This window comes from Opisthocomus hoazin, chromosome 8 (genome assembly GCF_030867145.1).
Source record: "Opisthocomus hoazin isolate bOpiHoa1 chromosome 8, bOpiHoa1.hap1, whole genome shotgun sequence".
Classification (NCBI taxonomy): Eukaryota; Metazoa; Chordata; class Aves; order Opisthocomiformes; family Opisthocomidae; genus Opisthocomus; species Opisthocomus hoazin.
In genome coordinates, this window is record NC_134421.1 from 20,355,407 (window position 1) to 20,376,137 (window position 20,731).

The following is a 20,731-nucleotide window of genomic DNA, read 5'->3' on the forward strand; positions in this document are numbered from 1 at the left end:
CCGTCCGCCCGTGAGGGTCGTTATTCCCCTCAGTCCGGCCGGCCGCGGAGGCTGAGGCTGCCCGCTGCCCCTCCGCCCCATCCTCCGGGCCGGGGCTCGGGGTGTGTGCATGGGAGTGGGGGGGGAGGTTCTTTCTTGGCCTCGTCCTCCTCCGCCCCCCCACCCCCCCCCATTCTCTTCCACACTCCACCCAGAAACGATCCAGTGAAACTAGGAGGAGGTGATTCTCCTCCTCCCTGCTGCTGCTGCTCCTGCTGGTCTGGAAGGGACTGCAGGAATCTCTGCCCTGCTCGGCTCCGAGGCAGGGGCTGGGGAGGGGAGGTCGTTCTGTGGAGAGGGGGGCCCGCGGTGGCCCGGGTCGTAGCTCTGCTGCTGCGCGGCGGGGTGCGCGGGGGCTGCTCGGTCCCTGGCCATGGGGAAGGACCAGGAACTGCTGGAAGCTGCTCGCACTGGGAATGTGGCTCTGGTGGAGAAACTCCTCTCTGGGAGGAAAGGAGGGATCCTGGGCAGTGGATCTGGAGCTATTCCCTTATCCAGCTTGCTGAGGTAGGGACGTCGTTCCCCGTCAGATGCTGGGGACATTAACCTCTTCTTCCGTATCACCGTCGTCGCCCTTCTCATCTTCATTTCCATTCCTGCATCCTTCATAGTAACAATAAATCGTTCACTCTCTAGCCAAGTACAACTGTGCCTGTGTTTAAAGTCACAGGCAGTCATTTTATTAATACAGTGGTACTGAATTTCTTGCCTTCACTGCGTCAGTAGGGTACTTGCTTGTTCTGTTACTAGCTGTGGTGCAGCTGGGTTAATATGCACAATGTACTTATTACTCAGCCTTCCTTTGATATTTCATCTTCAAATTGCTGCTTTTAATCACGGGTGGAAACGTTAATCACAGACAAGACATTGCACTTTGGAAATCTGTCTAAAAAGCCATCGCTTCACCCCATACCCGCACCCATAGTTGCTACCCTCATTTGCAGAAGAAGTGAGGCATGTCGTAGTAATGAGCCTACAAAACAAAGGGAATCTTCTTTTTGTGAGAGATCATTGAGGCAGAGGAGGTGTAAAACTTATGGAGCAGGTTAGGTAAGAGCAGCATTACTTTCAAGGTACCTGGATTTAGTGGAGTGAAACTGGGATACTGGCCGTGTTGGGTGAAAGGACTTAACTTTAGTCATTAGTCGTATCTCAGGCAATCTACAGCATGGCTTTATTGCTAAGTTGCATCATGCTCTTAAGTAAGAGCATTATCACAAGCATTTATGACATTTGACAGCATTCATACAAGAGCAGGTCTGCAGCACACAGCCCAGTGCTAGTGTTGTATGCTACGCTGGGCATAGCAAAAGAGGACAAAATGAACTGAAACGCTGTTGACCTAGAACTTGAATAAATTGGGTTTTTGATTTGGTTTGGTTTGAGGTTTTTTTTTCTGGAAAGAAAGAAGAGGCCTAGAGAAATGGAAATTGCTTAAATGAAAATATATTTGTGATTCTATTGCCAGTACCTCCTTGTAAATGTATTTATATTATTTCAGTGTTCCCTGTCGGAGGAGATTTAGTGTAACTGTCCAAATGATATTTATTTAAACTCTATTATGAAGTCTTGCTATTTTAAAGCTGGGTTTAGTTCTGTAAACAACAACAGTTCAGATATTCGTAGTTCACCAAAGTTCTGTGGTGCCTCAGTTCAGTTAGTTATTGCATACTCTTTAATTACTAGCCCATTGACCAAAATCAGAACACACCACGCAATTGCTTTTTGTGCTGTACCTGAATAGGCTGCTTAGCAAGGAGTGTGCCAGATAATTGGTTGAATTTACAAGTCTCCTTAAAATGTGACACCCATTTTTTGTAAATACAGAAGTAAGTTCATTCCAGTACAATGACTAGCCATTTATAATCCAATTCTACTGCATGATTTGTGTAGTGACTTTCTTCAGAGCTAGTGCCTATGCTATGTTTTGCCCTGTTACTTTCATGTTGTGTATCATACGTTCTGTATATCCAGAGGGAGTGTATTTGCTTGTATTTTTCTGTTTTATTAAACAGCAGTGTTTAACTTTGTGTATACACAACACGTTAACCATGTGTTTTTTATATGCAGATGGGTCATGGCAGTCATTGTTTGTTTCTCAGAATGTATTTTAGGTTGTGAACTCAACTGTATTCTTTTTTTTTTTATTCTGGAAGGGCTCTTAGCTTAAAGAGAAGTAAAGCAAAGTAAAACATGTAGTGGTTTATATATGATATTTCTTTCTAATGTTAGAAATAATATCTGTGGCTTCTGTAAATGTAACTTCAGAAATTAAAAGTAAAAATTTAGCACACAGCTGCTAAAGTGTTTCTAATTTTAAAAAAGTTATCTGAGTAAATTTTAAAAGAATTCAGTAATGTATTGATGTATGAACAGTCACACTCTAACATACTATTGAATATAATGCTTTTTAGAGGGAATCCTAGTTTCATTGACTTCACTAGGAATGTTCAAAGTAGAAGCTATTATGCTTTACAGAAAGTATTTTCAAGAAAGAATTATATGTGCTAGATATTTTGACATGCTTTTTTTGGAGCAGTTGCATGATCTGACTGCCAGTGATATGGATTAAGTCCAGAATGACATGCAAGATTAAGGTTGGATCTGTCTTGGTACGGAACACATGGAAACAAAAGAAGGTACTGAAAGGGAGATATACTGACATCTTGATCCCGTTTAGGAAATCAACACTTACTGCAAATAGCAAAGTTGTAAAAGAGCCATAATTGTATAGTATAAAAGTTCGAATTTGAGATTGGGGAGATCTGAAGATTTTTTAAAGAGAAAATCAAATGAAGTAGCTTACTAGTAGAGCTATACTAGCATTTTTTGCATACAGTTTGTTAGACTAAAAACTGCTTTTGAAAGTTACAATAAAGGGAAAGCAGCAGAAAAAAATAGGGACATATTTTTCTTCTTTTTATAGAATCTTTATGAGACATTGTGTTCGATAGTAACTCCTGGTATTTCATTGATCATAGTGATTTCTCAGTTCCTAACACGGTGTCCCAGAACTGTACCTGTCCCACTGTGGTGAGAAAGATCCGTGTTGCTGTTTCTTCTTTTGGCAATACTGTTCCTAGCATTAGGTTGGAAAAGTCCAAGTGCTTCAGCATACGAATGGACTCATACTGTGCCTAATATGTTGGTCTAAGTAGTGGTACACTTTCCCCTTGGATTTCTACTAAGTGCTGGAGGCAACTCAGTTTATGTGGCTAAACTGTCCACGGCTTGGTACCTTTTTTTGTGGAAATTTGCTTTGCAGTAATTACGTACCTTGTGAATGAAATTTAATATTCATGAATTGACAAATACAAACTATCTGAGCTCTGATCTATTTACATTTTTATAACAATTTTTTTCTGACTCAGTGTATTTTCATGGTACTTGAGGGAAAAATAGGGCAAGTCTCAGTATGGTTGTTTTACAGTTGAACCTATTCATTGATGTTAATTGCAGAGTAAATTATCTAATTTTTAAAGGGCTGACTTCTAAGTCATTATATTAAATTGTGACAACAGTTCAGGAAAACAACACTGTTGTGGAAGGCTACTTAAACACACAAATAAATATATGAAGGAATTCCCGTAAGGATTTAAACATATGCTTAAAGCAGAGTATGTGTGAAGTGCTTAATTAAGAGGTCCTATGCACCCAGATATCCATAATAGATACTATGTAAGACCTTATGTCCAAATTGATTTATCTAAAGGAAAGGCAACAAATCAGTGATGTTTGACTGTGTGGAGCACATAACTTGTTTCAGTTCAGGAGAAGCATTGAAAGGCTTCGGTCAGTTTGTGCCCCCTACCTCAATCTTCATACTTTGCTCTGGAATAGAAAGATTGTGGATGGATATACTGAGGGTGAACTCCTCAGATGCAGAAGTTAGAATGAGGCATTGCAACGTACTTGTTTAACATCTTTATCAGTGATCTGGATGAGGGGATTGAGTGCTCCCTCAGTAAGTTTGCAGATGACACCAAGTTGGGCGGGAATGGTACCCCTCTGCTAGAGGGTGGGAAGGCTCTGCAGAGGGATCTGGAGAGACTGGATTGATGGGCTGAGGCCAACTGTATGAGGTTCAACAAGGCCAACTGCTGGGTCCTGCACCGGTCACAACAACCCCATGCAATGCTACAGGCCTGGGGAGGAGTGGCTGGAAAGCTGCCTGGCGGAAACAGACCTTGGGGTGTTGGTCGACAGGTGGCTGAACATGAGCCAGCAGTGTGCCCAGGTGGCCAAGAAGGCCAATGGCATCCTGGATTGTATCAGCAATAGTGTGGCCAGCAGGACTAGTGAGGTGATTGCACCCCTGTACTCAGCACTGGTGAGGCCACACCTTGTGTATTGTGTTCACTTTGGGGCTCCTCACTACAAGAAGGACATTGAATTGCTGGAGTGTCTCCAGAGCAGGGCAACGAGGCTGGTGAGGGATCTAAAGAACAAGTCTTCTGAGGAGCGGCTGAGAGAGCTGGGGCTGTTTATTCTCGAGAAGAGGAGGCTGAGGGGAGACCTTATCACTCTCTACAACTACCTGAAAGGAGGTTGTAGTGAGGCAGGTGTTGGTCTCTTCTCCCAAGTAACTAGTGATAGGACGAGAGGCAATGGCCTCAAGTTGTGTCAGAGGAGGTTTAGATTGGATATTAGGAGGTGGTTGAGTCACCATCCCTGGAGGTGTTTAAAAAACGTGTAGTAATGGCACTTTGGAATATGGTTTAGTAGGCATGGTGTTGTTGGGCAGGTGGTTGGACTTGATCTTAGAGGTCTTTTCCAACCTATGACTCTATGGTACTAAAGCAAGTATAATCCTCAGTAAACATCTGCCATAGGGTAGTTTAGTTGCTTAACTGTGGGTATTGGTTGGCGTTTTAGATGCCCATGAGTTTCTGAGGCATCTGCATGGACTGATGGACTTTTAACAAAGAACCAGGCCGTGTGGAGGTACATTTAAACTCCAGGTGGGATACACTAGGACATCTACAATTGTGTAACATGTGTGTGTAGGCTACAGTGTCCAACCCAGAACAGTAAAGCAGGGATGGGATCTGTTCTTTTACTATGCAATCAGGATATTTTAAGACACCTCAGAAAACATTCAGATTTTAGAAGACCAAACTGTAAGGCAAGTTTTGTTTGTCTATTTCTTCTGGGATTCCACTTCCTGGAATTGTCACACTTTAGTGTATTAACGATGTTTCGTATTAAAAAACAAATATTGGTTTTAGGTGTGCAATAGATTGCAAAGAGAATTTTCAGATTTTTAAATTATTTCACTGGCTTTTATATTATTCCAGTATATGAAAACTTGAGAGTGAAATCCCACAGTCCCTCTAACAGAATGTGTAGTTCAATTCCTGTATCTGAAATCCTGAAATGTACATTAAGTGTTTTAATACATAAAAAGAGTAAAGTGTTTCTAACAAACCCAGTACTTTTAATTTGCTTAATTTGATTATCTGCATTTACAGAACACATTTTTATTGACCAACCAGTTTTTCATTATTGGATAGAGACAGGCTTCATTTCTTTCAAAGTGTTTTAGGAAAAATAACTTTGAGGGTTTTCCTGTATCTCAGAGACCTTATATCATTTTGCCACGTGTGGTCACGTACATGCCTTTTTGCCCTACTAACGTCTTACAGCCTAAAGAAAAATGGATGGTTCTTGATTAAATGCTAGTTTTTAATCTTTTTAAACTTTACATGTTAAAAGAGCTTTGGATTTGTAACAGGACTATGGGATAGAATATGAATTAACGTGAACTGGCACTGAGTAGCAGGGAAGGGTGAGTTGGCCCCTTCTTGCTCTTTGTTGGCTACTGCCATTACACAGCATGGGAGGGCGGAGCAGCCGGCATGGAGCTGGTGTTTTTCCTCTTCTACACTTGGCAGATTGTGGCAGAGAATGGCTCCATTCTTTGCTTATCCTTACTTAGTGCAGCTACGTCGTGTATAGGCCTGGCCCGAGATATTTCTCCTCTAAAGTATAAGAAACCCAGCAAGCAGCTTGTCAGTCTGCCAGTTGCAATCTGTTTCCTCATCTGTTTTAGAGCAGTGTCTTGCTCGCAGCAATGCCACAGTTCAGCCTGATGGCCTCAGTGCACGCTGAGAACCACAGAAATATACTGTTATCCTTGTGCAGAGCCTTGTGGTTCATTCAGCTTCCTGTGTAAAATCAGATCACGCTTAGATATGGCTTATAGAGCAGAAAGTATTGAAAATATTGAAATACTTTATGAAGCTTCAGTTAAAATTTTAACAAATTTGTTTTCATGTTATAATTTAAATAACAAATGGATCACATTAGCAATGAAAATAAAGGCACTTGTTCTGTTTTTCATTACAAATAGCATTGTTTAAAGTAAGAGAAACTTTCTTAGGTTGATTTTATAAAGGGAGTATATGAAGCTTGCAGTAGCACGGTTCTGGGCTCACGTACTTCTGAGGTTACTTGTTGCTATGTTAGAAGGCATTTATTTCAGCCAGCCAGCACACATAGTAAAATGGCAAGTATTCGTTACATATAGGTCGGTGGGGCTTCCAATTAGTGTATGCTTATTTCTAATTTTAGTTGCACTGCTTTTAATTAATACATGGAGGTTTTCGTACTGATGTCCCAAGCAGAGACCAGCATTCCCAGATTCCCAGTTACCTTCTTTATCCTGTTACAGTAGGAAACTTAAGTCTTTTGGGAACATATTCAATTTTTCTTCCTTTTGTCTTTCAGTATGAAATGCAAATTAATGATCACTGCAACACTTAGTTTATGCTGTTTGGTATTAGTGATAGTTGATTGCTGCCTTGATTCTGCATGTTTGTCCTTTCAAAGGTATGAACCTGCCTCAAAACTTAACCCTCATTTTGTTATTTTCTACCTTCCGTAGATGTATTTTTATTCGTATTTCTGATAAATGCTTTCAATCAAAGTTTAGACAAAACATTATCTATGGAATTCCTTAGATTTCTTTGCAAGTTTGAAACATTTACAATATGTAAAGGTAGCAATATGGGCAGTATCCAGGACATCTGGTAGAAATCTCATTGTTAAGGGCAAGGCAATTGACAAAGTTTGTGTAATAAATCTTCCCTAGGATCTCATCTTGATCCTAGATTCACAGCTCTGTAGTTAATCTCTATGGATAAACTTTACACTTCTACTTACTCCAGATCTTGTTTTCTGAGCATTGTTCAAGTGTATGTTCTATTAATTTTCTAAAATGTTAGACCAAATGTAAAAAATGACCAGCAAGAACTGTAGATCTAGTGTAAAATCTACCAAGGTCTTATTATCTGCCCATAGATAGGATCAAGATATGAGATGTAGCAGTGCTGGGAGGACTGATGGAGTTTATGACGGAGTTAGGCAGACTAATAAGAGAAATTTTACAAACGTGTTCAGGAGAAGGTAAGAAAAAGACACAGAAAGTTGGAAGTGTCTGTAACTTAAAAGAATTATTTTTAGAATTCTGCTAGAATTGTAGCCACTAGATGGCTAGTGTCTAACTCTGCAGAGGACCATATAAGCACATTTTGATCACCACCTTGCTTTCCCTCTTGTCTGACATCATTGATGATTTTAGTAGTTTGGTAATTCAATAGAATTAATGCTGCTTTATTCATTTTTAAAATTGATATATGACATTCCTGCTTTTGAGTGGTAATCTTATAGCAGAACTAAGGGGGGAAATAAATAAAATGAAGAATGATGTATTCTGAAAGGTCTGCTGTCTTGTGACTTGTCAACGTTGGAAACGTTATGAGGAGCAAATACAGATGCTTTTAAGACAAGCATTTTCACAGTCACTGCACTAGTGATCAAGAAGAACATAACCATGGTTCTAAAAATCTACAGGTAGTTTCTTTTATTTGCCTCAGTTTCAGTTTGTGTGGGTATTAGTGGATGAGCTATTAAGGAACTGCTTATAGCTCTAGGCCATTTTTTTATTGGCTGAGATGATAGGCATTAGTTGAAGCATCCTATAAACTGCATTTATTTATGCTACTGGTATATAATCCCCAAGGGACAATACAGCATAGAGTGCAGTTATACTCCTTTTCCTTCAGCAACCTTAGCCTGCTCGCCTGGGGAGGTGACATATACAAGCGTTCTACGGCTGGAATTCCCTTCTGCCATGGAATTTTTCTGCTGGCCACTTCCAATCAAAGGACACATCCTAATCCTTTGTATTATTTCAAGATAAAATATTTTGACAACTTTTAATGTTAAATGTGTAAGGCATAATAAGCAGTGTTAATTCCTGCCTACTGATACGACATTTTCATGTACATGGATCATTTTGGGAGGTGAGGAATACATTTTTTTGAACTTTATAGCCTTTATGTGAAGACTTTTATTACTTTTTAATTACTTTTTCCTGATGACAGTATTTTCAGTATGTTCATTTTGCATTTAAGAAGTGATATAACAACTCTTCTGTACCTAATTTAACATCTATGAATTTCTAATAATGTACAGGTGTCTAATATAAGAAAGCTTGTGCAAGATTTAATTCCATAAGGTTGTGATTTTATTAAAATAATTTTACACTTTTCTCATTTATTGCGCATACATTTTCTAAAGAAAGAAGAAATGCTAAAAGTGACATTTTTAGTGCAATTTGGTTCCGTTTAAAAACACCCAGTGGTGGCTGTGTTTCTGTAGGTGTTGATGTCTCTGCTAGGTATCTAAGTTCCCATTATAGCCAATAGAGATCTAGTCAATACAGAAGTTAGGGAGCGTACAGAGTGGTTCAGCTCACCCCAGAGTAGAATTGAATGATTTTATTTCAAACTAAACCACATCCCTAATTTCAATATTTTTTTAGGTAAGAATATTTAAGTGAAGAACAGGAAAACAATTCTAAGTCAAGGTATATTTAGTGTATGTATATAAATGACCCCTTAAATAGCTAGGTTAAAACAATATTTGTGTTGAATTTCTCTTCTTCTGTATTTTGTAGGTGATTTGGATGAATTCAGAAGTAGTAGGCTGTTAGGTACTGACCAGATTATCTGATTGAGGGACAGAATCCTGGCTGAAGTTAGAGATACATGAAAAATACACAAAATGCATGGTGTTGCATCACTTGAGGTTTGTTACAAATGAGCCAAGTATGCAGGAATGGAATTAGAAAAGCCTTAGCTGGAATGATAATAGTGAGGGATGGGAAGGGCAAAAGTAAATATGTTGACAGCAAAAGGAGATTTGGATGCACTGCTCAGTGAGGCAGGAGACCTAGTGACAAAGCACATGGAAAAGGCAAGGCACTCATTGCCTTTTCTGCTCTGTTTTTTTGTTAGTAAAGTTTGACTTCCCAGGTTCCTGAGACTACTAGCAAAATCTGTGTGGCAATGAAATGTTACGCACAGTAGAGGAAGACCAGGGGAACAGTTAAATTCAAGGGACCAATGTTACTGTGAGGCCAGTGTTGCCTTTGGAGGATCATGTCAATCAAGGGAAGTTTCTGGTGACTGGAAAAGGAAAATGTCAGATCTGTCTTCAGAATGGGCAAGAGGAAAGTTCTGGGATCATTAGGCTCATCAGTCTAACCTAAGTCCCAGGGCAGTTACAGAGCATATCCTCATGGAAGTAGTTTCTGGGCACACAAAGGACAACATGATTGAGAACAGTCAGCATGGATTTACCAAGCTCAAGTCATGCCTGACCAACCTTAATTGCTTTCTACAATGAGAAAACTGCCTCTGTGGGCAAAGGGAGAACCATGAAGGCTATTTACTTTAGAGCAGTCTCTTTCAGCCGAAAAGATGAGCTATGGACTGAATGAGAGGATGAGAAGATGGGTGGAAACTTGACTGGACTGCATGGCTCTGAGGGCTGTGATCCAACTGTTGGTGTCTACTACAGGGTGTCCTCAAGATTCAGGGGCCAGTATTGATTGCAGTATGTCAAGTGTAGCAGGTTTGTAGATGATACCAAATTGGGGAGAAACAATTTACGTGAAGAATTGCTATTAGGAGGGACCTGGACATTCTGGAGAAATGGGCTGACTGGAGACTTGTGAAATTTAGCCAAGGCCATTGTGAAGTTCTGCAGCTGGGAGTGAATAATCCCTTGCACCACTACAGGCTCTTATGCTGGAGTTGGACAATTTTTTTTGTATTTTTCTTCTTTATCTGTCCAATTACTCATTGCAAAATCATCAGCATCACATTTAGTCTTTGAGTTTACACATTAGTAACTTCTTTCTTCTATAAGAATGGTGTGATTGGCATGTGGATTTTTTCCTAACCCTTCATAGGCCACACAAGTGCTGAAATAGATTAAATTGTAAAGGATTCGTGTTGTCACGGTATGAGAAGTGTGCAGGAAATTAATGCCTTTTAGAGAAGGTAAAAAAAATAAGGGTTTTATAAATGAGAATTGGGAATATCTTCTGGAATAGGTATTTTCCCTCTGCATATTCCCTGATCAAACCCCTGTGATGTGAATTTCTATGTTTGTTACTGGTAGTTCTGGGTGTTAACTGTGAGTTTAATGTCTTCCAGGTTTACTTGCTGATTTGTCAGGGTCATTGTTGTCTATTTTTAGATGCCACTAGATAAGAGTAGTGAATCTGTGTGTCTAGGTTATTTTTGCAGATTAAAACGCCCAACACATTAATATTAGCATTTTGACCTCAGAATCTCAATTAAGTAATTGGTAATGTTTCCTAAAAAATGTAATTTACACTTATTTTTAGTTTTCAATTTTCTCGACTAATTATTTATCCACTTCCATATCCTTCTTGTCATCTGTATAGCTAATTTGTCAGATTATGCTCATAAGTAATTTGCAATCACTGTGCTTCCTGTGTTGTGCACATTTATTGCAGAGCAATATCTTGCATAACCAAGTGGTTTAACGATCTTCCAGGGATCTTCTCACATAATGTGCACAAGTAACATTGAAGAGAACCAAATATACCAGATGTAGAATAAAGCATATGGTACATAGTATATGTGTATGTTACAAATCTGTTGTTTGCCTGTCACAATAGTTAAATCTATCCCCTCTATTTTTACTTTTATGTAGACTATATAAGTCTTGATTTCAGAAGGACAGTCATGACGTAAGTAGAAAATGAAGCCTCTAAATGAATGCAATAGGCATGTGTTCTGGGTGAGATGTGGCTAGAGGACAGGTGGAGGGAGAGAGACCTGAATAGGGGTATTTGGAGTGTTTTGCCAAGCAGGCTGTATATAAAAATCTGAAATGGATGGAATGCTGGAAATGGTTGGTAAAGGAAATGGGTATGAGAATTGAGACTGGGAATAAAAACTGAGGCTGGTTGACCAGGGAGGATAGCACTGGTGAGGAGTGGAAGAGGCAAGTTTAGAAGACAAGACACAAGGAACAGGGCAAAAGGAGTTACATTAAGCAGAATAAAGAGAGAATGTATATCCACTGAAATACAGTTTTCATTAAAAAAAACCTGTCATTTTCGTCTTTCCTTGCTAGAACACATATTGGTGAAATGCATTTGCAAACTGTCTCATTTTCTTTTGGTGCTAAAATAGCGGTTAATAAAGTGCCGTCAGTCATTCCATTAGTTTAAGTGGAAGAGGTTGTTGTGATGGATATAGAGATCCTAAATAATCTGGTAAAGTTTTGCCAAGATGACACCACATGGTGAAATTTCAGAAGTTTTAGTTTTCTTTTTTATTGATGGTAAAAATAAGGTTGAGGGTGCAGTATTCAGCCCCCTGAATGTAGGCATTATATTTTTTTTTAATGACACTGTCCTCTCGTCTTCTTTTTCACAAGGTCCTTACCTCGGTTGTGGCTCAGAATAGACAGTGGTCGTTCAGTAAGCAGTTATTCAATATTTTTTATCCTTACTATTCAGTGTTTAGTCCTGAGCCTTGTTTACTGCACACAATTCAAACTCTTCTCTAGAAAATCAATTAAATTTCCTCCTGGACTTTTTGGTGGTGTTTGTCACTATAGTAGCTGACTGTTTCACAGCATTAATGACTCCACTGTCACAGTACTTCTGTGACTGAGTAAGGTGTTAATATCTGCGGTTCACAAATGCTAATTGAAGCACAATTAGATTATGGTGGAAAGTATCCACTGACTTGGTGTTTCTAGCTGGTGACTACCAGGAGCTCATTTTTCACAGTATTAATATAGTTAGTGTAAAAAAGTAGGAATGCCTCTTTTTGGTCAGAATGAAGGTCAATCTAGCCAAGTACTCTTCTCCAGTAGTGACTGGGAGTTAAGAGGCTGATCTTAGAAGAATATAGTAGCAAAGCAAGCATATAGTAAGTAGTACTTCCTCTAGTGTACTCTCACAGCTTCCAACAATTTACAGCAGCTTTCCGAGACAGATGTATTGTCTTTGTATTTAATAGCTCCAGTGGATTTTTATTCTATGCATTTGTTCAATTGGTCTTTAAAGCAATGCTAATTTTCAGCATTCATGGCATCTCACAGCAAGAGTTTCACATCTTAATGAAGTATTATGTGAAGAACATTCTCTATAAATTAAGTAGCATTTTATATGTTTGAATGTATAAAGATCTGTTAGATGTTTAGAGGTTTGTTTCTGGAGTATACACACAGATAGAATCCAGTTCTGTGGTGCAGCATTAAACTGCTGTTCCTGTTCTTAACGTGTTTAATTGGTTTAGTAAATACCAGCACAACTTTTAATACCTTTGATGTTCAAAAAGAAAAGAGTTCTTAATCAGTCATCCCTATTAGAGAGCATAGGTCTTCAGCTGTTCCAAGATCAGCATTCACTGCACACGGAAAAATAATGTGGAATCATGTAATTATTAAGGCTAATACATGTGTGTAAGCAGGATGACTTAGCACCAGGACTTTAATCCTTGCCTTTGTAACCTCAATAGTTTTTTAATGCACTTTTCTGTAAATATTTATATATATATTTCCACAGAAAAATACATATATTTTTCAACAGAAAAATATTTTTCTTTTGAGAATGTAGATATAGACTACCTGTGTGTTGCTGAACAGAACATAATAACTTTGACTCTATTAATTTACAAAAACATACAACTCCTGTTTTGTATCTAATATCCTTATACAGAATAATGTGGAGTTAGTGGGGCTGGAGGATATTTCTTTTCTGTTTTTTTCTCCTTTTTTCTTTTTGGCAAGTAATGATATGTATTTGAAAAAAGTTCCCATTATATTTCCTGAAACAGCAAAGGTGAGCCAATAAAAATAAAATTTTAGTTGTTGAAAGTAATTTATGAAGATAGAAATGAAACAGCTGCGTGTAGGGGAAGGATGTAACTTTCCTCTCTTGTTTTGTGAGAAATAGTTATTGAGGAAAGAGCAAGGTCATTCCCCAGTGATGAAATGTTTTCTTTTGTATGTCATGCCCTAAAAAGATAGTTTGAGGCATAAATGGGATGTGTATCATTTCCCCACTTAAACTGGTGAATCAGAGTTAATTAATTATATCAGGAGTGAGCTTTACAGTAGATGAAGCCAGTCACAGAATCACAGAATCACAGAATGTTCGGGGTTGGAAGGGACCTCTGTGGGTCATCTAGTCCAACTCCCCTGCCAAAGCAGGGTCACCTACAGCAGGCTACACAGGACCTTGTCCAGGTGGGTCTTGAATATCTCCAGAGAAGGAGACTCCACAACCTCCCTGGGCAGCCTGTTCCAGTGCTCCGTCACCCTCAGAGGGAAGAAGTTCTTCCTCATGTTCAGACAGAATTTCCTGTGCTTCAGTTTGTGCCCATTGCTCCTTGTCCTGTTGCTGGGCACCACTGAAAAGAGTCTGGCCCCATCCTCCTGACACCCACCCTTCAGATATTTATAAGCATTTATTAGGTCCCCTTGCAGCCATCTGTTCTTCAGACTGAACAAGCCCAGGTCCCTCAGCCTTTCCTCATAGGACAGATGCTCCAGTCCCCTCACCATCCTCGTAACCCTCCTCTGGACTCTCTCCAGTAGCTTCTCATCTTTCTTGAAATGGGGAGCCCAGAACTGGACACAGTACTCCAGATGGGGCCTCACTAGGGTAGTGTAGAGGGGAAGGAGAACCTCCCTCGACCTGCTGGCCACACTCTTCTTAATGCACCCCAGGATCCCATCGGCCTTCTTGGCAATCAGGTCACACTGCTGGCTCATGGTCAACCTCTTGTCCACCAGCACTCCCAGGTCCCTCTCCACAGAGCTGTTTTCCAGCAGGTCCGCCCCAAGCCTGTATTGATGCATGGGGTTGTTCCTCTCCAGATGCAGGACCCTGCACTTGCCCTTGTTGAACCTCATCAGGTTCCTCTCTGCCCAACTTTCCAGCCTGTCCAGGTCTTGCTGAATGGCAGCACAGCCTTCTGGTGTATCTACCACACCTCCCAGTTTGGTGTCATCAGCAAACTTGCTGAGGGTACATTCTAACTCTTCATCCAGGTCGTTGATGAAGAAGTTAAACAAGACTGGGCCCAGTACTGACCCCTGGGGAACACCACTATTTACTGGCCTCCAGCTAGACTCAGCGCCGCTGACGACAACCCTCTGAGTTCTGCCATTCAGTCAGTTCTCAATCCATCTCACTGACCACTCATCCAGCCCACACTTCCTGAGCTTCCCTAGGAGGCTGTTATGGGAGACCGTGTCAAAAGCCTTGCTGAAGTCGAGATAGACAACGTCCACGGCTCTCCCCTCATCTACCCAGCCAGTCATGCCATCGTAGAAAGCTATCAGATTGGTCAGGCATGATTTCCCCTTGGTGAATCCATGCTGACTACTCCTGATAACCTTCTTTTTCTCCACTTGTTTGATGATGACCTCCAGGATGAGCTGCTCCATCACCTTTCCCGGGATGGAGGTGAGGCTGACCGGCCTGTAGTTCCCTGGATCCTGCTTCTTGCCCTTTTTGAATATTGGAGTGACATTGGCCTTTCTCCAGTCCTCAGGCATCTCTCCTGTCCTCCAGGACCTCTCAAAGATGGTGGAGAGTGGCTCAGCAATGACATCCGCCAGCTCCCTCAGCATTCATGGGTGCATTCCATTGGGGCCCATGGATTTGTGGGCATCCAGATCACTTAAGCGATCCCTCACACAGTCCTCCTCGACCAAGGCAAAGTTATCCTCTCTGTGGGCTTCCTCTCTTACCTCCGGGGCCTGGGATTCCTGAGGGCCTGCCTTGGCACTGAAGACTGAAGCAAAGAAGGCATTCATTAGCTCTGCCTTCTCTGCATCCTCCGTCACCAGGACACCCGCCTCATTCAGCAGCGGCCCCACATTGTCCCTAGCCTTCCTTTTGCTGCTGATGTAGTTGAAGAAGCCCTTCTTGTTGTTTTTGACATCCCTTCCAGCTTCAATTCCAGGTGGGCCTTGGCCTTCCTTGTTGCATCCCTGCATGCTCTGACCACATTCCTGTATTCTTCTCTGTATTCTTCCTGGTCACTGGACCCTACACGTTGGTACTGCTTAACCAAAAAAGAGAGAAACTTCAGCACTCAACCTCCATGTCTTTGTCTTTCTGGCAAGAATAAATGAAAGAAAGGTGAAATGAAAAGTTCATTATACAGTTGACCAAGGACCAAGAGTTTTGACATAATACCAGTGTTTGAGGGCACACCCATGCTGTGGGATGTGAAGGAGAATGTATGTGATGATTGATTTGGAGCTGCTTATAACAGTCTAAAACTATTAGTACTTGATTGTGACATTATTGTGATACTAGTTTTGTGCACTTTATGAATTATGGTGAATATTATCAGAAATACAACCAAGAAAGAGGATTTGGACCCAGGTGCAGATTTTTCAGAAAATCGTGGAGAAACAATGAGAGTTACTTAATATGATGCCATTGTTTGATCTCTTCTAAATCCCAAGAAACTGATCTTGGGGAGCAGGTTCAGGCTTGGGCATCAGCTGAGTTTGGAAGTGGACTATCGTGACAGAGGGAGCGGAGTCATGAGAAATGTAGTGAGATCCAGAACGTCACAGGCTAGGGGTCCTTTACTCACCGCTCATTATCATCTAGATCATATCTATTATTTAAAAAAATACACGACTTAAAAGGCAAATTTACTTCAAAGAGATGAAAGCATTTACTTAAAAAGCACACACCTTAATGCTTTCTTCAATTCAAGGATTAAAGTGGCAAAAGTTTCATAGGGTTAAAGTTCCAGATGTTTGGTCAAGTGGTCCGTGTATGCATTTTATACCTGCTTCTACATCTAACAAGCCACTGCTTGTTACTTGCACTCCAAGTGCCAAGATCTTCATATTAAGATGGAAGTATGTTACACTAGATTTGAAAATATTGCAATTTAAAAAAAAAAAATTAAATATATCTTTTAAATAAAGATAATTGTTTAAAAAAAATTTCGCTGAAAGGAAAAATCTGTGAATTTACATAATTAAAGGGCTCCCAGGAACAAAATGCAAAAAATTTCAGAAATACTTCTAAGCCATTAGCTTGTGAAAAAAGATTCAGCCATGCTGAAAGAAGAACATTTTCTTTTCACCTTTTATTTTCCCTTGTGGAATATGTCTCATACAATCAGAAGAAGAATCTTTAGCTTGTATTGCTCGCTGACTCAGACTGTACCAGTGATTTCTTCAGTTAGAGTTTAGGAATAAGTTTTATTTGGTGGAATTTTTCAATACTGTTTCTCATAAAATACTAGATACTTATCTCATGGCTAAACAAAATTGAGCCAGTTTGTGATGTGACTTTTAACAATGATAGATACTCAAACTCTTAATTTTTCTGTTGGTGAGAGTTGTATATAGGCTTTTTGTTGTCTGTTTTCAAAACATACTTGGAGTTGACTTCAATCATGTGGTCTCTTATTCATTCAGTCAAACTTGGGGGTATACAAGAACTCCGAGACCTAGACCCTTAGCAGCAGTTATGACAAGGTGTTCTTACCACAGGAATCATTTAAATGCTCCAAAACTGTGTAAGAGTTGCACGGGTGTAAACGTCAGAAAAGGAGTAACAGCAACAGAAATCTTGTGATGTGTTTCCAATGGATAAGTAGTTTTTGCCATGAAATGAACTATTGCAACATTTGCTTCTCCTGCACTTGCTTTAAAGCTCACCTGGTTGTAACAGGGCACAGACTCAGGAAATAAGTTTTGAGAAAAGCAAGTGAGGTTGCTGAAAATATATATCTGCTTTTTAAACAGCCAAGGGAGCATCCTCTCTGTTCGGCTGTCTAACTTCAGTAGACAACCTCCAGGGAATAAATCAGCTAATTATGATAGTGGTAAAAGAGTCAGTTACTAAATATTGTTTTCACAGAATTTTTTCTCCTCATCATCCCTCTTTTTCCCAGTATAACTGTTTTTCTCCCCTTTCTTTCTCTCGCTGTGACACCCAGCTTGAAAAAGGAAAAAAAGTTAGGAAGTGAAGAATACTGAAGTTCCTTATGCCAACCTTGAAAAAGAGGACCTTGCTGCAGATACTCACCGCAAGAGCAGGGAGCCCAGTATGAAAAAAAATGAAGATCTAAGTTAATGCTTTTGGAGAATGCAGACTAGGTTTCACAATGGCATGGAAAAATTGAACATAATCAGAATTCATTGGGAAGCTTGAAAGAAGAGACACACTGGTGGGCAAAAGTGATAAGACCAGGGATACAGGATTGATTTGAGAAGTGGCACATGGTTAGTTCCCGGACAGAGAGGTAGAGATCCACTTTCAGAACCTTTCTCAAAGAATGATGAAATATAAGAAGTGCAAATAAATTTATTTAGAGTGACAAGAAAATATACATGTGTGGTTGGATGTTGTCTGCTCTTTGCCCAACAGACCTGTAGCACATGTGAATGAATCTGCCTAGCTACTTGGGCAAATGCCAAAACCAAAACCACCAGCGGTGAAAAAAGGGTAGAAGGAAGGAGCTGAGTCCTTTTGTGGTATTTCTGTTTAAATGTGTTCTTGGATTAAAAAAAAAAATCAGGAGAGAATGAGACAGCAGGCCTCAGGATTGCTCTTTAAAGGTCGGAGCCTGAGTGTCTAGACCTCTTTGAAAGGAAGTATATTACTTTGGCTAGTCTTCAGTTCATAGTAGGTAATTACCCAAATCTCCTTTGAAAATATGACTTTCTTAAATGGCACAAGATGTCACCATTTCTGGATAAGTTCCCAATAAACTCTAAAGAGGAAATAAGAACAATTATTCCAGAAGGTCAGCTCATAGTACACATCTTTCTCCAAGTTTCGCTTGATTTGTGAGATGCTGTGGCTTTGTCGGTACTTTCAGCAACTGTCATGCAGCATGCATTATTACAGTCTTCTGGGATTCTTGGAAAAGTCCAGAATATAGCTGAGATCTTCTGAGAAGAATGAACCTTTTGGTAAAACTGACAATTCATTATATTCCTGAAAAGTATCTTCAGTTATTGTTGAGTCTTTGGGGATTTCCTTTCTCAGCTCCATAGAAAGCAATCCATATACCAGATTCATTTCAGAGTATTGCACTACCACACTTATTGGGCATCAGATGAGCCTCCTATAAAACATATGAAACTCTGCAAAGGATTGCTTTATTTTCTTTGCTGGAGAAGAAACTGGCTAAATGGCCGAGCACAGAGAGTGGTGGTGAATGCGGTTACATCTAGCTGGCGGCCAGTTGCAACTGATGTTCCCCAGGGCTCAGTTTTGGGTCTGGTCTTGTTTAACATCTTTATCAATGATCTGGATGAGGGCATTGAGTGCTCCCCCAGTAAGTTTGCAGATGACACCAAGCTGGGCGGGAGTGTGGAGCTGCTTGAGGGTAGGAAGGCTCTTCAGAGGGATCTGGACAGACTGGATCAATGAGCTGAGGTCGATTGTATGAGTTTCAATAAGGCCAAGTACCGGGTCCTGCACTTCAGTCACAATTCCTCCATGCAACGCTACAGGCTTTGGGGGAGAGTGGCTGGAAAGCTGCCCAGTGGAAAAGGACCTTGGGGTGCTGGTCGACAGCTGGCTGAACATGAGCCAGCAGTGTGCCCAGGTGGCCAAGAAGGCCAATGGCATCCTGGCTTGTATCAGGAATAGTGTGGCCAGCAGGAGTAGGGAGGTGATTGTCCCTTTGTACTCAGCACTGGTGAGGCCGCACCTCGAGTACTAGTGATAGGATGAGAGGCAATGGCCTTAAGTTGTGCCAGGGGAGGTTTAGATTGAATATTAGGAAAAATTTCTTTAGTGTAAGAGTGGGCAGGCATTGGAACAGGCTGCCCAGGGAGGTGGTTGAGTCACCATCCCTGGAGGTGTTCAAAAAACATGGAGATGTGGCACTTCAGGATGCGGTTTAGTAGGCATGGTGGTGCTGGGTTGACGGTTGGACTTGATGATCTTAAGGGTCTTTTCCAACCTATGATTCTATGATTTTCACTGTAACTAAAGGGCAGATGCTACCTTTCAAAGCAGATGGACTGACACATAGGGAGTTGTCAGGGACAATTTACAATGAGTGTAGATTTATCAGAGCAGCGAAGGGGGCTGTCCTGTCTTTATTAGCACTGTTCAGTGCATTCTTCTAACCATATGCAATTTCAGTCACACGGCCTAACATTCAGATGATCACAGGCAGATGCACTATAGTGTTGATGACAAATCTTTTTCCCTTTGCAACTCTATTAGGGCTCATTATTGGGTATCTAAGCATCCAGAACTTGACAATAATACGAATTATTACAATACTTTTTTCATTTAAAGTTGGTATTTAAAACACTACATTAATTTATGAAGAATTATTTTCTTTCGAAAAGTGTTTTTAGTTTTGATGGGCATCACACAAAGAGTTTTTAGCTGGATTTGAAAATGCTGAAAAACCTGTAAACCAACACATTGGACTAAGATTATTGATTTGTGACCCACCTTAAAAATTGTAAAAGAAGGAAATAATGTCTTGACTTTAGCTTCTCATTTGAAATGTAATCTGTCTCCTCATTTGATATTGCATTGTTGTGCTGAAGTTGGCCGTATGTGATACAGTATCTGATTCTTTCCATCATATCAAAGTGATTGATTTTAGAACAGATTTTTTGGTCAGTAAGCATATGCTCTGAGTAGCAATTACTGTACCCAAAAAGAGGTTTGCCATGCATCCCTTAAAATTGATTCTCAGGCTTAAGCTGTGATCGTTTGTCTTCAGCGTAACAGCTGAAGACTGGCACACCTAAACATTGGTTCACATTCCAAATGAACGAAATGTATTTTGGCTAACAGCAGTGTATTCTGTAACTAGACACTGAACATATTAATGATACTGTGTAACTGAGTGTTGCTGCTCCCATTTGTGCTAAATATTACACATCTCAAGTTCTGTTAGTGCTTTGATCATTAGATTCTCTTTTCCATTTGAAACACTATGAAGTTGTGTTTATGTGTTTCACTGTTAATCAATAGTGAGCTAGCCTATCAATTTCTCAATAGGTCAGTGTTTTCCACTACAGCTTAATAACTTAAATGTAAATAATTGTTCACTTTATCTTTACATTTTTTTCTGGTGAGAGGTGTCACTTAAATGCTAAGGAGACAGGGCTTGGTGTCACCATCCTCCAGAAAATAATGCAAGTAGGAGAAAACATACTGGAGGAATTTTGCAAATAAATTTGAGTGATGTCTTGCCTATAGAGGAAACCTTGAAAAATCTGGAAATGACTACAGTCACAGTTAGGTAGCTATGTGTCCATTTTGCAGATCTGTGCTTCAGTGAACAGAGCAAGTTCCTTTCTCCAGAGGTATACATTCCTCAAA

General features: G+C 40.2%; 1 protein-coding gene across 10 annotated transcripts in view; it reads left to right on the forward strand.

Annotated features, from left to right (window-relative positions):
- The first annotated feature begins 326 nt into the window (after positions 1-326).
- ANKS1B (ankyrin repeat and sterile alpha motif domain containing 1B) overlaps positions 327-20,731 on the forward strand; it is a 457,460-nt gene continuing 437,055 nt past the window's right edge. For 4 of the 10 annotated variants that reach the window (XM_075427657.1, XM_075427658.1, XM_075427667.1 and 1 more), the window contains exon 1: positions 330-546. In XM_075427657.1, coding sequence (XP_075283772.1) covers positions 413-546 — 134 coding nt within the window. In that variant the 5' untranslated portion in view covers positions 330-412. Of the gene's footprint in view, positions 547-20,731 lie in introns of all 10 variants that reach the window. The other 6 variants (XM_075427655.1, XM_075427660.1, XM_075427661.1 and 3 more) reach the window with 5 other exon arrangements.